Below are 15,711 nucleotides of genomic sequence, written 5' to 3' on the forward strand. Positions count from 1 at the left end.
ACAGAAGTTTAATTTCTTGGCAGAAATGCACACTGCTATGTTTGGAGGACAAAGAGCACTGCACACTAACACCAAAACCTCATCCCAACTGTGAAGCATGGTGGAAGGAACATCTTGGTTTGGTGCTGCTTTGCTGCCTCAGAGCCTGGACAATGAGGGAATAATGAATTCAAAATTGTATCAAGGCATTTTACAGGAGAATGTCAGGGTAGCAGTCCAACACCTGAATGTTAATAGAAGTTGGATAATGTGGCAAGACAATGATACGAAAGACAAGAGTAAGTCAACAACAGAATGGTTTAAAAAGAAGAAAATTTGTGCTTTGGAATGGCCGAGTCAAAGTCCTGACCTTAATCCTATAGAAATGTTGTGGAGGACCTGAAGCAAGCAGTTCATGCAAGGAATCCCACCAACATCCCAGGGTTGAAGCAGTTTTGTAAGGAGGAATGGCCTAAAATTCTTCCAAGCTGATGTGCAGGACTGATCAACAGTTACTAGAAATGTTTGGTTGAAGTTATTGCTGTACAAGGAGGTCACACCAATTACTGAAAGCAAAGGTTCACATAAATTTTCCAACAAATACATGTAATATAGGAGCATTTTTCTCAATAACTAAATGAGCAAGTAATAATGTTTCTGTGTTATTTATTTAATTGGATTCTCTTTATCTAGTTTTAGGACTGCATGAAGATCTGATCACATTTTAGGTCATTTATGTAGAAATAGAGAAAATTTTACAGGGCTTACAAACTTACACCACTGTATATGATCTTTTCTTGTGGTAGAATATAACAAAGATCCGTGCACAGATTTGCTTTGGATTTCTGAAGGATGCCCTAAAAGAAACATCTTCTCTCTGTTGATACCATGTCATGTGTCTGCAAACCCTTTTTGACCTTCCAACCTTGACGGTAGCTCATGTTTCGGTTCTGTGACGTCAGGGGGTTGAAACTATTCCATTTTCGATTGATTGCCCGTTGTTAACATATGACAGTATAAACAGGACTTCACTTTGTAACTCCCAAAGGTAAGTTAAACAGTTCAATAACAAGTTCTAGTGGATAATTGAGTAAAGGTATTCGGCAGGACTATTGTTCTGTGATCAAATTTCTTTCTCTTTTGATCTAGCTAGTAATCTGATTAAAATAATTGACATCTCTCACGAGGTAGCAGATTCAGTGATCTGATACAAACAATTTCACAGTAATCTTGCTGCTAATCGTCATCTCCTGAGAATGTGTAAAACTACTTGTATTTTTTGGTATCTCTGGACCAACTAAACTCCAACTTGTTCGTGCAACTCATATTTTCAAAACAGAAATGAAGTTGACATGATAAATGGGAAACCCTTTTTGTATTGTGCAGGCTGTGGAGTACTTGGGACTTGAAACCTGTTCGAGAAATTATCTTCCCTAAGTCAAACCGACCTATCATCAGGTAAGAATAAGCGAACTGTTATCAAAGTGAGAAAGAAAACCTTCTTTAGTGGGAACTTAAATTCCTTCTCACAACGACATTGATCCATGTTTGGCTGTTTGGTGCCACATTCAGTGCTAAAGTAGTCTTATGCAAGTGATGTCTACCTAGACTGGCAGCACGGTGATACAGATACAAGAACTCCTGCCTCGCAGCTACGTACAGTGACCCAGATTCAATCCTGAACTTCTGTGCTGGCTATGGAGCTTGCACCTTCTCCCTGTGACCCCATAGATTTCTTCTAGGAGTTTGGTTTCCTCACACATCCCAAGGTCATGCGTATCATTAGGTTAGTTGTGGCAAGAAAATTGTCCTTTGTGTGTATATGAACAGCAGAATCTGAGGGAATTGATGGGAATGTGGGGAGAATATTATTGGTTTAGTTTGAATGACCGCTTGATGGTTAGTATGGACTCAATGGGCCTGTTTCTGTGCTTTGTGACACTTAAAATTCTAGCCTATCCCATGTTCTAGGAATGGACATTAGAACAGGAGTTCCTCAGGGAGAACCCAATTTCAATGGGTGTGGTCAAGAAATGACTGTTGCACCATTTATCCATATCTCCTGTGAATCATCTGTTTTACTTGGTAATGTCTTGGGCCTTGGTCCTAAGCTCTACAATTCCCTCTTTAATTTTATTGTCTCTTTTCTTAAGACACTCTTTAAATTCTAATTCTTTAATCAATATTTCACTTGGCTCTCTATCTCAAGGAAAAATAACTGCAGATGCTAATAATCTAAAATAAAAACAAAACACTTGAAATACTCAGCAGGTAAGGCAGCATCTATGGGGAGAGAAACAGAAATAATGATCCAGGTCAATAATGTTTCAAAAGATTAAGAAAAGTTATAGACCAGACATATTTTAAATGATTTTGTGTGATTAACAAGACTTTAACACCCACTCCCAGCTGTCACTGCCACTTGTACCACTTGGTATGTATGGTATCCATTTTAAAACAATCATTCCCTTTGTTCATGCCGTTCCTCTACAAATTTAAACAGGTTTCACTTCCAATTTATTTTTAATCAGAATCTAATTTATTTTCACTGACGTGTTGTGAAATGTGTGGTTTTGTGACAGTGGCAACAAATTACTATAAGTTACAATATGAAATACAAAAAAAAGTAGTGCAAAAGGTGAGGTAGTGTTCATGGCCCATTCAGAAATCAGATGGCGGAGAGAAGGAGGCTGTTCCTAAACTGCTAAGTGTGTGGTCTTTAGGCTCCTGTATCTGCACCCTGATGGTAATAATGAGAAGAGGGCATGAACTGGGTGGTGAAGGTCAGTAATAATGGATGCCACCTTCTTGAGGCATTGCCTTTTGAAGGTGTCTTTGATGATGAGGAGGCTAGTGCCCATGATGGGGCTAGCTGAGTTTACAACCCTTTGAAAGGTTATTGAGCTGAAACGTTAACTGTATTCCTGTCTCCACATATGCAACCTGACCTGCTAAGTATCCTCGATGTTTTCTGTATTTTTTTTCCACAATCCTCTTAAGTATCTTGGTGTCATATTCTGTTTGATAACACCTCCATAAAGAGTCTTGGAATGTTTTCTGTGTTAAAATTGCTATGCAAATAGAAGTTGTTATCTGAAAGCTGCCAAATTGGAAACTGTTGTTTAGAAGAAGGTAAACTCCAGTGATCACTCTTTGCCAGATTTCTGCTACATTTGTTTTTGGCTGATCACCCAGAAAAAATACAATTAAAGTAAATGAATAAAAAAAACACAACAGGAAACCCAATCTGACACCAAGGTCACCATGATTCCTGTTAAGTCATTCAAATTTGTTATAACATTTTGTGCTTGGGTGCAAGAAGGTTAAAAAGGATCTAAGACCATTAGACATGGAAGTAGAATTAGGTCATTTGGTCCATTGAGTCTGCTCCGCCATTCCAGCATGACTGATTTAATTATGTCTCTGAATCCCACTCTCCTGCCTTCTCTCCGTAACCTTTGACATGCTTACTAATCAAGAACCAACTACCTCTTGTTCAAATATACCCAGTGACTTGGCCTCTACAGCTGTCTGTGGCGTTGAATTCCACAGATTCACCACCCTCTGGCTGAAGAAATTCCTTCTTATATCTGTTCTAAAACGATGCCCTTCCATTCCGAGGCTATGCCCTCTGGTCTTAGATTCTCCCGCAATAGGAAACATACCCATCATTCTTCTAAATTCCAGTGAGTACAAATCCAGAGCTGCCAAACATTCCTCATATATCTACCTTTTCATCACAAGGATCGTTCTTGTAAATCTCCTCTGGACCCTCTCTCATGCCAGCACAGCCTTTCTTGGATGTAGAGCCCAAATAAAACATAAGAAAATAGATGGAGAAATTAAATTGACGTTTCTGATTGCAATTTTTACTGTGCTGCAGATAGCAAACAGATACCATGCATCTCAATGAATCTCAGTAGTACATAGTGACATATACATACTTTGATAACAAATTAACTTTGAACTTTAATAATCACCAGCAATGTTTTGAAAAAGTTCCCTTTCACGGTTTTATTCTTTTTTTTCTTACAGTCTGACCTTCTCCTGTGACGGCCATCATCTCTATACAGCAAACATCGATGGGACTGTGATAGCATGGTGTCGTAAAGACCAACAGCGGATGAAGCTCCCCATATTCTATCCCTTCCTAAGCAGTTATGGGGCTGGATGAAAACTAGCCTGCAAATATGATTGTACCAGTCACTGTGCATGTAATGGAGCCTGTTGTGCCCTTGTGGGAGGCGGTGGGATGAGGGGAAGACTGGGAAAATGAAGAGTTCCTTCCTACATGTAAATATTCCAAGTGCAGAGACTACTCAAGCTGATCAGGTGTTCTTCTCATCAATCAGGACAAAATGGAATCATGAAAACTATTGAGCAAAGCAGATTTCATCTCTGCAGTCTGTTCCTTGACTTTGTGGGATATGCAGTCCTTCAAAGTACAGTCAGTTTGGAACTACTAAAACCCAGCAACTCAATTTAAATTTGGTGTAAGTTATGCAATGTGTAAGGTTGTTGGATTTAAAGTGCAATATTTTCTACTTGAAAATCTCCCAAGTTTTGCGTACAATGTGCATGAGACCAAGCAGGTTAGATATAGAAGAATAATCACTTACATAACAGCATGGAAATATCTATGTTAAAGCACCTTAAAACAATGTCTGTGCACACAGCATCTGCCTTGAACGTTTACAATTCATTTTGCAAGCTCTGTCATTTCTCATGCCTTTCCTCAGAAATAAAATCACACTTTGTAATAATTTGATAATATGGTCCAGATTGTAACTTTTTTTATACCTAGCATTAAGCAGACCCTAATTTGAGAAGAGTCGCCTAGCTGGTGCTTGCCAGATTGCATGAAAGGATAAATATTGTCTTAAACTGAGTGGATGTACATCTAACAATGCAGAAAATTGGGTTGGCTTTATTGGAGACACAATACTGGTGTCAAATAGATTGTTTATAGTTAGTTTGCTCCCCACTTGTGATAAATAAATGACCACTCTTGTTTAATTGAAGGGCACAGATTCTCAATTTTGATTGCAACTTCCCTCTGAAAGTTGTCTTTTGTGTATGATCCTTAATTATATTTAAAAAGTATTAGAAAATGTGTATTTTACAAACTTTTTGAACTAGTTTGTCAATTGTTTTGCTGATATATAAAACTTTTGCAAGCGTGTAACTTATTTAAAAATTTAAAAAACCAGTGTTCTCAGACTTTGAAAGTGAGCATTTGCTGTATTTTGTACTTATTCCTTATATATCTGTACAAAGTATTTGTGCTGAATATTTGGACATTAAATTAATTGTAACCTGAGATATCTATCTTTTTTTCCTATCAGAATTTTATTCTAAACATTTAAAGTTTTTTTAAGTTGACAAAGGTCGAGAGCTTGAAGCACTCTAGGGGTTCCTGTGCTCCTCGACACACATCTTACGTTTCATTTATTTCCTCAGATGCCCTTACACAGTGGCAGGACTTGAACCCTAATTACTGTACACTAAAGTGTTGCACTAACTGCTACTTTTTAACTACTTCTCTGGAATGAATTGCATCCTACCCATTAGAATAAAGAAATAAATATCTTCCTACATCCTTCTTCACTGTCAACTTGTGTATTGTTGGCATAATCTTCCTTACATTTCAAAATGTTAATAAAGCAGCTCTGAAGGTGAAGTCACAAGACTGACAGTCAGATTTTTGATCTACAAACATGAGCTCAAATTCTATCTTGACAGCTGGGGATTTTAATTCAAGGTATTAAGTAATTCTAGAATTTATAAAAAGCTACTGTGTAATCCTAGACAAAGACTGCATATCGTTCTTAAAAATCGAGCTTTAAATTAACATATCAGATTCTGTCCTGGGGCTAGCATGTAAGTGCCATCGCAAAGAAGGGACAACAGAGTCTCTACTTGTCTAAGAAGTTTGCGTAGATTCGGCACGTCACCGAAAACATTGACAAACTTGTAGAGATGCACAGTCGAGAGTATCCTAACTGTTTGCAACATGGCCTGATACGGAAACGCCAATGCCTTAGAACAGAAAAGTCTACAGAAAGTGGTGGATATGGCTCAGTCCATCCCAGGCAAAGCTCTCCTCACCATTGATCACATCTGTGCGCATGCGCCGGTCGTGCATGCAGCCTGGTACAGCCGTTCTGATCTATTCTTACTTTATTCTTCTTACTTTTTAATTTACATTATTTTTTGTATATTTTTTCTCACGATAACACGTCGAAGCTGCACCCTCTCTAACACGCTGGTATTACCGAGAGAGTTTTATTTGGGTTTTCTTCAGCGCTGGAAATGGTTACATCCCGACACGGGACAGAAGCAAGGTCGCATTGTGTATTCCACGGACCAGCAAATACCGGCCGGTTTAGCGAGCAGAGTGGCGGACACCCCTGCTGAAATCTGGAGGAAAACACACAGAGGATGCAGAGGGGGATCACAAAGCCGAGGAAAGAGGACCGGGTCGAGACAACAGAGACTTTTGGAGAAGAGGAGTTCGGTGGGCAATACCGTTCCGCCTGACCGGAAGTGCACTGAGGGCGGTAAGCGTAAAGGAATAGGGTGCTTACTGTTCTAGCTAACAACAGATGGTGCAATCCGGGGCATATTACGATTGAGGAACGTGTTTGCAGACTGGATATTTAACTTTTTACTGTTGGACTTCGGCCACATTCCACCGTGATACAACACTTGTCGGCACGGGAGGTCGTTCCTGCCTGTGGCCATCGAACTTGCAGCTCCTCCCGTGGAGGGTCAGACACCCTGAGCCAATAGACTGGTCCTGGACTTATTTTCCATCTGGCAATAGTTTGCATTTTGTTGTTTGATTGTTGGGGGGTTTTGTATTGCTATATTTACGCTCTAGGTTGGTGCGGCTGTAACGAAAACAAATTTCCCTCAGGATTAATAAAGTATATCTATCTACCTACATGGAGTGCCGTTACAAGAGAACAACATTCATCATCAAGGACCCCCACCATCCAAGCCATATTCTCTGTCACAGCTACCAACAGATAGTGATACAGAAGCCTTTGGTCCCACACCACCAGGTTCAGGAACAGATATTACCCGAGAACCATCAAACTTTTGAACTGATGTGATAACTTCACTCACCACAACTCTGAACTGATTCCACAACCTACAGACTCACTTTCAAAGACTCTTCACAATTTATGTTCTTGGTATTTTTGTTGCACAATTTGTCTCTTTTTTTTAACATTGGTTGTTTGTCAGTCTTTGTGTACAGTTAGTTTTGTAAATTCTGTTGTATTTCTTTATCCTTCCTGTAAAGAAAATGATTCTCAAGGTAGTTTATGGTAACATATGCATACTTTGATATTAATTTGACTTTGATTTTGGGGAAGGAATTCTGCTTTCCTCACTTGGTTTGGTCTCCATGTAACTCTAGATGCACTCCACGTAGAAATGAACAATAAGTTGCCAGCAACCTCCACGTTTCACAAATTATTTCTCTTTACAATTCACACAACATTGTGTTTACAGTAAGTGGACTCCTACATTCTGTACACTTCTGAACAAGTGCCACTATGAGAAGGACTTGATTGCACAGAGGAGAATGCAGAGATGTTGCCCAAGTGTTTTTGCTTGTGAGGAGAGATTGGATGGGATGGGTTTATTATTCTTGGAGAATAAGAGGGTGGGGGAGGGTGGTGCTGAGAGAACATTACAACATAATGAGAAGCACAGATGGGGTAGATTGCAAAAAGCCTTTTACCGTGGTGGAGTCCTCTAAGACCAGATAGCCGAGGAATCAGCACAGGAAATTCTACAGGTGCTGTCAATCATGAGCAACACAACCAAATGCAGAGGAATAAGAGTTTGAGGTGAGATATGAGGAAGCTGAAATTTGCAATGCATGATCTGATGGCTAAAGCAACATTTCTCTCACAACATTTTAAGACACATTGGATGAATACTTTAATCACCAAGGCATTTTGGACTACATACGAAAAGTTGGTAAACTGGATTGGATGGGCAGTGTGGATATGGTAGGGTACTTTGTGCTGCACACTCTTTACAGCCCGTTCATCGTGACCACAAGAGATTCTGCAAATGCTGAAAATCCAGAGCAACACACCAGAATGCTAGAGGAACAGCTGATGAAGGGTCTCAGCAAGGATGTAATGTGGAGGCTTTATAAGGCACTGGTGAGGCCTCACTTGAGCAATTTTGGGCTCCTTATGGAAGAAAGAATATGGTGACATTGGAGAAGGTTCAGAGGAGGTTCATAGGGTAGAATTATGAGGAGTGTTTACTAGCTGTGGGCTTTTAGTTACTGGGATCTAGAAGAATGAGAGGGATCTCATTGAAACCTATCAAATGTTGAAAGGCCTCAATAGAGTGGATGTGGAGAGGACGTTGGCAGGCCAAGCAGCATCTATGGAAAAGAGTAAACGGTTGATTTTTTGGGCCGAGACCCTTCATCAGGTTGTTCTTCCTGAAATCATTTTCATGAACCTCCTTGAACCCTCTCCAATATCAGCACATTTTTTCTTAGATATGGGGCCCAAAACTGGTCACGGTACTCCAAGTGAGGCCTTATAAAGCCTTCACTGTGTCTTGGCCCAAAACGTTGACAATTTTCTCTGTTCCATAGATGCTGCTTGGCATGCTGGGTTCCTCCAGCATTCTGTGTGTATTACTTTGATTTCCAGCATATGCAGATTTTCTTGTTTGTGGAGAATATTTCCTATGGTGCGGGAGTCTAAGACCAGAGGACATAGCCTCAGAATTGATGGACGTCCATTGGAATGGAGATAAGGCATTTCTTGAGCCAGAGAGTGGTGAATCTGTGGAGTTTGTTGCCACAGGTGGCTGTGGAGGCCAAGTCATTTGGGATATTTAAGGCAGAAGTTGATAAGATTCTTGATTAGTTAGAGCATGAAGGAATACAGGGAGAAGGAAGAGATTGGGGCTGAGAGGAAAGTGGATCTGTCATGACAAAATGGCAAAGCAGGCTCAAATGGCTTAAATCTGCTCTGAAGATTTATGGTTAACCTACAGGGATGTAAAAACTCCTTACAGGTGGTGCCAGAATTGAACTCCAAGCTCTGAAATATTCGGCTAACCACTATGCTGCCCTGCCCTGCAGCCTCATGGTTTCAGGTAATGACGGAATGCTTCCTCTTTGTCCTGGTGAAGGGTCTCAGCCTGAAACGTTGATTCTCCTTTCCATACTAGATACTGCCTGACTTAAGTGGCTGTGGCGTTTTGTCTATATTATCTCCACTTTTTTTTAACATATTTCTGTGGACAGGAAACCCAGAAATAAAAACAAAACGCAGGAAACACTCAGCAAGCCGGGCAGTATTTGTGGAAAGAAACTAACATTGCAGGTCAGTGACCTTCAGTTCATCGTCATGAAACCCAGGTCTTTCCTCCTCTTCACTATCTCACAACGATTAGTCGTGCTGCTGCCTTCCTGGCAACGAGAACTGTTTCTGCTCTTGTGACCTGGGACCATCCCAGCTCTTTGGCTAGTGAAATGGCTTCGTGTTGTGTTTTGCGCTCATGTCTTCTGCAGGCATTTTCTTTACTTTGAATGACGTTCTGTGTGCGTCTGAAAGAATCGACGTTGCAGTGATGCTGCCGTAAGCAAGTTTTTCACTGCACCTGTACCTCACCGCACTTGTGCACATGACAAACTTGACGAGCTCACACTGCTCTGCTATGTGGTCGTAACAAAATGGTGGCTTGGGAAGGGTATGTGGCCGAGAGAGAACACGCCGCGTGGGCGGAGGCTAAAAAGGTGCAGGGCCGGGGGAGAAGATAATGGTGAGAATTAAAACCACGAAGGACTCGACAACTCGCGGAACATTTATGGGAGAGTCTCTAAGTTCTGAAATCCTAGACACCGGGTAGACTACAGATACGGGAATCTGAAGCAACAAACGAGAAGCTGGAGGAACTCGGCAGAGATTCGTTTTAGTTTCCAGTAAAAGACTCCAAGGGTTCTGAAAGTCAGTTTGGTGAAAGGGGAGTAGCAGGCGCCAGTTTCGGCGTGGAATGGGTTCTGCGGGCGTTCCCCGCGTTCACTTCGGCGAGAATTTCCCTGAAAGGCTGCGGAAGATCCCGAATTCTTGTGTAAATCTGCTCCAAGGGAAATGGGAGGATCGGGGAGGCTTGGCAGAAGCTGGACTTGCGACGAAGCTAAAAAGCGGCGGCTGGTGGATGAGAAGGGAACCGCAAACCCCACTTACGCCCAGGGCTTCCGTTGCGCGCGTTTTGCCAGCAAAAATAAACCTCAGGTTCCCCCCCCCCCCCCGTTACGTAAAAGTGGTGGAATTGGAACAGGAAAACAGGAATCATCTCCGAGATTGGTGGTGTCCGTTTCCCCTTTTGAGCACGGTTGGAACATTCTCTGATGTAAACCCTCCTCTTGGCTCGGCGCTCGGCGTTCGGCGTTGGTGGCAGGCGGCGCCCGGGACGGTTCTGGGGTAGATCCTCCTCTCTCTCTCTCTCTCACTCTCTCACTCTCTCTCACAGGAAAGGAGTGGGACGGCAGAAACAGCAGCATGTGGATGTAAGAGACAGGAGTGTGTTGTCGGCGACAATGCCAGGCAACGTCTGAACTCCTCGGGGCTTGAAGATCGGCGCTGCTGTTTTTAAAACGCGGGTTTTGGGAGTCGTCGGCGGCATCAGGGAGCAGAACCGACCGGGGACTGCGGGTAAGTCCCTGTCCTGCTGCCCAGCCCCACTCTTCCCTGTGCAGATTTAGACAAAAAGCCGAACCTGCCACCCCACCCGTAAGACACATGGTTGCGAGCGGAGGCAGCGGCGAACTGGGGGAATCGCCCACACTTGAAGCAGACAGCAGAGCGTCTTATTTTGCGAGAGACATTTTTAAGTCTGGTGTATGAACTTCCAGCTGGTGGATAGTTATCCAGCAACCCCCCCCCCCCCGCAATCAGTGGGCTATTGTTCTGTCAGGCGACGGACGGTGTGGGTAGGCGATCAGTCTTTGCTGATTCTGATTTTATGTTAAAATGACGGTGGCGAACTCTGTGAGGAAGTGTCTGGCCGCTGCCCTGTCTCCCTCTCCTCCCCCCGCCTCTCTCTCTGCCCCCCCACCCCCTGCATCTCACCATCCCTCTGCCTCCCTATCTAGCTCTCTGACCCCACCCATTCACCCCTACTCCATTCGTAAATCTCACGCACCCTCTAGCCCCCACTACCCCATCTCCCTAGCCCCTGCCACACCACCTCCCCCATCTCCCTGACACCTTCTCTCTGTCTCCTATTTCTGTCCCCCCCCTCTGCCCCATCTCTCTGTCCCCCCCTCTAACCCCCTCTCTCTACCCTCTCTCTCTACCTCCTCTCTCTACTCTCTCACTCTGTCCCCCTTCCCTCTCACTCTGTCCTACCCCCTCTCTGTCCCCCCTCTCTCTGCACTCACCTCTCCCTCTCTCCACCATGCCCTCCCTCTCCCCGTGCCCCCTCTCTCTCTCCCCGTGCCCTCCCTCTCCCTCTCTCTCTCTCCCCGCGCCCCCCTCTCTCTTTCCCTCTCCCTCTCTCCCCCACGCCCTCCCTCTCCCTCTCTCCCCCACGCCCCCTCTCTCCCTCTCTCCCTGCGCCCCTCTCCCTCCCCCTCCCCTTTCCCCCACACCCCCTCTCCCCGCACCCCCTTCCCCCCTCCCCACGCTCCCCCTCCCTCTCTCCCCCTCCCTCCCCTCTCCCCTCCCCCTCTCTCCCTCTCCCACTCGCCCTCCCCCACTTCGTCTTAGAACTACCTAGGCTTTACCCATAGCCCTCTATTTTTCTGAGCTCCATGTACCCATCCAGGAGTCTCTTAAAAGACCCTATAGTTTCTACCTCCACCACCATCACCATCACTGGCAGCCCATTCCACGCACTCACCACTCTCTGTGTAAAAAAAAAACTTACCCCTGTACTACTTCCAAGCACCTTAAAACTATGCCCTCTCACGCTAGCCATTTCAGCCCTGGGAAAAAGCCTCTGACTATCCACATGATCAATGCCTCTCATCATCTTGTATACCTCTATTAGGTCACTTCTCATCCTCCATCGCTCCAAGGAGAAAAGGCAGAATTCACTCAACCTGTTTTCATAAGGCATGCTCCCCAATCCAGGGAACATCCTTGTAAATCTCCTCTGCACCCTTTCTATGGTTTCCACGTCCTTCCTGTAGTGAGGCGACCAGAACTGAGCACAGTACTCCAAGTGGGGTCTGACCAGGGTCCGATATAACTGCAACATTACCTCTTGGCTCTTAAACTCCATCCCTCGATTGATGAAGGCCAATGAACCGTATGCCTTCTTAACCACAGAGTCAACCTGCACAGCAGCTTTGAGTGTCCTATGGACAGAAACCCCAAGATCCCTCTGATCCTCCACACTGCCAAGAGTCTTACCATTAATGTTATATTCTGCCATCATATTTGTCTTCCCAAAATGAACCACCTCACACTTATTTGGGTTGAACTCCATCTGCCACTTCTCAGCCCAGATTTGCATCCTATCAATGTCCCTCTGTAACCTCTGATAGCCCTTCACACTATCCACAACACACCCAACCTTTGTGTCATCAGCAAATTTACTAACCCATCCCTCCACTTCCTCATCCAGGTCATTTATAAAAATCACAAAGAGAAGGGGTCCCAGAACAGATCCCTGAGGCACACCCCTGGTCACTGACCTCCATACAGAATATGACCTGTCTACAACCACTCTTTGCCTTCTGTGGGCAAGCCAGTTCTGGATCCACAAAGCAATGTCCCCTTGGATCCCATGCCTCCTTACTTTCTCAATAAGCCTTGTATGGGGCACCTTATCAAATGCTTTGCTAAAATCCATATACACTACATCTACAGCTCTGCCTTCATCAATGTGTTTAGTCACATCCTAAAAAAATTCAATCAGGCTCGTAAGGCACGTCCTGCTTTTGACAAAGCCATGCTGACTATTCCTAATCATATCATGCCTCCCCAAATGTTCATAAATCCTGCCTGTCAGGATCTTCTCCATCAACTTACCAACCACTGAAATAAGACTCACTGACCTATAATTTCCTGGGTGATCCCTACTCCCTTTCTTGAATAATGTAACAACATCCACAACCCTCCAATCCTCCGGAACCACTCCCATCTTCATTGATGATGCAAAGATCATTGCCAGAGGCTCAGCAATCTCCTCCCTCACTTCCCACAGTAGCCTGGGGTACATCTCATCCGGTCCCGGTAACTTATCCAACTTGATGCTTTCCAAAAGCTCCAGAACATCCTCTTTCTTAATATCTACATGCTCAAGCTTTTCAGTCCACTGCAAGTCAGCCCTACAATCGCCAAGACCCTTTTCCGTGGTGAATACTGAAGCAAAGTATTCATTAAGTACCTCCGCTATTTCCTCCGGTTCCATACACACTTTACCGCTTTCACACTTAATTGGTCCTATTCTCTCATGTCTTATCCTTTTGTTCTTCACGTACTTGTAGAATACCTTGGGGTTTTCCTTAATCTTGCTCACCAAGGCCTTCTCGTGCCCCATTCTGGCTCTCCTAATTTCATTCTTAAGCTCTTTCCTGCTAGCCTTATAATCTTCTAGATTCCTATCATTACCTAGTTTTTTGAACCTTTCATAAGCTCTTCTTTTCTTCTTGACTAGATTTACAACAGCCTTTGTACACCACAGATTTTGTACTTTACCATCCTTTCCATATCTTAATGTACCTACTCAGAACCCCATGCAAATATCCCCTGAACATTTGCCACATTTCTTCTGTACGTTTCCCTGAGAACATCTGTTTCCAATTTATGCTTCCAAGTTCCTGCCTGATAGCCTCATATTTCCCCTTGCTCCAATTAAACATTTCCCTAATTTGTCTGTTCCTATCCCTTTCCAATGCTATGGTAAAGGAGATAGAATTGTGATCACCATCTCCAAAATGTTCTCCCACTGAGAGACCTGACACCTGACCAGGTTCATTTCCCAATATCAGATCAAGTACAGCTCTCTTCTTGTTGGCTTATCTGCGTACAGTATTGTGTCAAGAAACCTTCCTAAACACACCTAACAAACTCTACCCCATCTAAACCCCTCAGTCTAGGGAGATGCCAATCAATATTTGGGAAATTAAAATCTCCCACCACAACAACCCTGTTATTATTACACCTTTCCAGAATCTGTCTCCCTGTCTGTTCCTCGATGTCCCTGTTACTATTGGGTGGTCTATAAAAAACACCCAGTAGAGTTATTGACCCCTTCCTATTTCTAACTTTCACCCACATAGTACTGAGTACAGGAGTTGGGATGTTATGTTTAAATTGCATAAGAAGTTGGTGAGGCGTAGTTTGGATTATTGCATTAAGTTTGGTCAACTACCTGCTGGAAAGATGTAAATAAGGTTGAAAAGGTACAGAGGAAATTTACAAGGGACTGAAGGAGCTGAGTTATAAGGAAAGATTGAATAGTTAGAACTTTATTCCCTAGAACATAGAAGATTGAGGGGAGATCTGATAAAAGTAAACAAAATTATGAGGGGTATAGATAGGATTAATGCAATAGACAATAGATTCAGGAGTAGGCCATTCGGTTTTTTGAGCCAGCACCGCCATTCACTGTGATCATGGCTGATCATCCACTATCAGTATCCAGTTCCTGCCTTATCCCCATAACCTTTGATTCCACTATCTTTAAGAACTCCATCCATCTCTTTCTTGAAAGCATCCAGAGACTTGGCCTCCACAGCCGTCTGGGGCAGAGCATTCCATATATCCACCACTCTCTGGGTAAAAAAGTTTTTCCTCAACTCTGTTCTAAATGGCCTACCCCTAATTCTTAAACTGTGGCCTCTGGTTCTGGACTCACCCATCAGCGGGAACATGCTTCCTGCCTGCAGCGTGTCCAATCCCTTAATAATCTTATATATTTCAATCAGATCCCCTCTCAGCCTTCTAAATTCCAGAGTATACAAGCCCAGTCGCCCCAATCTTTCGACATATGACAGTCCCGCCATCCCGGGAATTAACCTTGTGAACCTACGTTGCACTCCCTCAATAGCAAGAATGTCCTTCCTCAAATTTGGAGACCAAAGCTGCACACAGTACTCCAAGTGTGGTCTCACCAGGGCCCTGCACAGCTGCAGAAGGACCTCTTTGCTCTTATACTCAATTCCCCTTGTTATGAAGCCCAGCATGCCATTAGCTTTCTTCACTGCCTGCTGTACTTGCATGCTTGCTTTCAGTGACTGATGTAGAAGAACACCTAGATCTCATTGTGCTTCCCCATTTCCTAACTTGACTCCATTTAGATACTAATCTGCCTTCCCGTTCTTACCACCAAAGTGGATAACCTCACATTTATCCACATTAAACTGCATCTGCCATGCATCTGCCCACTCACCCAGCCTGTCCAAGTCACACTGCATTCTCATAACATCCTCCTCACATTTCACACTGCCTCACAGCTTTGTGTCATCGGTAAATTTGCTAATGTTACTTTTAATTCTGTCATCTAAATCATTAATATATATTGTAAACAGCTGCAGTCCCAGCACTGAACCCTGCAGTACCCCACTGGTCATCGCCTGCCATTCCGAAAGGGACCCGTTAATCGCTACTCTTTGTTTTCTGTCAGCCAGCCAATTTTCAATCCATGTCAGTACTCTGCCCCCAATACCATGTGCCCTAATTTTGCCCACTAATCTTCTATGTGGGACTTTATCAAAGGCTTTCTGAA

At 43.6% G+C, this 15,711-nt stretch overlaps 2 protein-coding genes across 5 annotated transcripts in view; both read left to right on the forward strand.

Moving 5' to 3' along the window:
• Nucleotides 1–5,294, forward strand: part of lyst (lysosomal trafficking regulator) — a 297,915-nt gene extending 292,621 nt beyond the window's left edge. For both annotated transcript variants that reach the window (XM_063039530.1, XM_063039526.1), the window contains 2 exons: nt 1,366–1,437; nt 4,015–5,294. In XM_063039530.1, the coding sequence (XP_062895600.1) occupies nt 1,366–1,437; nt 4,015–4,153 (211 nt within the window). In that variant the 3' untranslated portion in view covers nt 4,154–5,294. The remainder of the gene's footprint in view (nt 1–1,365; nt 1,438–4,014) is intronic.
• Nucleotides 5,295–9,658: 4,364 nt separating this feature from the next.
• Nucleotides 9,659–15,711, forward strand: part of LOC134341649 (guanine nucleotide-binding protein G(I)/G(S)/G(O) subunit gamma-4) — a 28,909-nt gene continuing 22,856 nt past the window's right edge. For 2 of the 3 annotated variants that reach the window (XM_063039565.1, XM_063039556.1), the window contains exon 1: nt 10,407–10,685. The gene's annotated coding sequence lies outside the window, so the exon portion shown is untranslated. Of the gene's footprint in view, nt 9,793–10,406; nt 10,686–15,711 lie in introns of those variants that run through there. The other variant, XM_063039549.1, reaches the window with a different exon arrangement.

This window comes from Mobula hypostoma, chromosome 2 (assembly GCF_963921235.1).
Source record: "Mobula hypostoma chromosome 2, sMobHyp1.1, whole genome shotgun sequence".
In the NCBI taxonomy this organism is placed as follows: Eukaryota; Metazoa; Chordata; class Chondrichthyes; order Myliobatiformes; family Myliobatidae; genus Mobula; species Mobula hypostoma.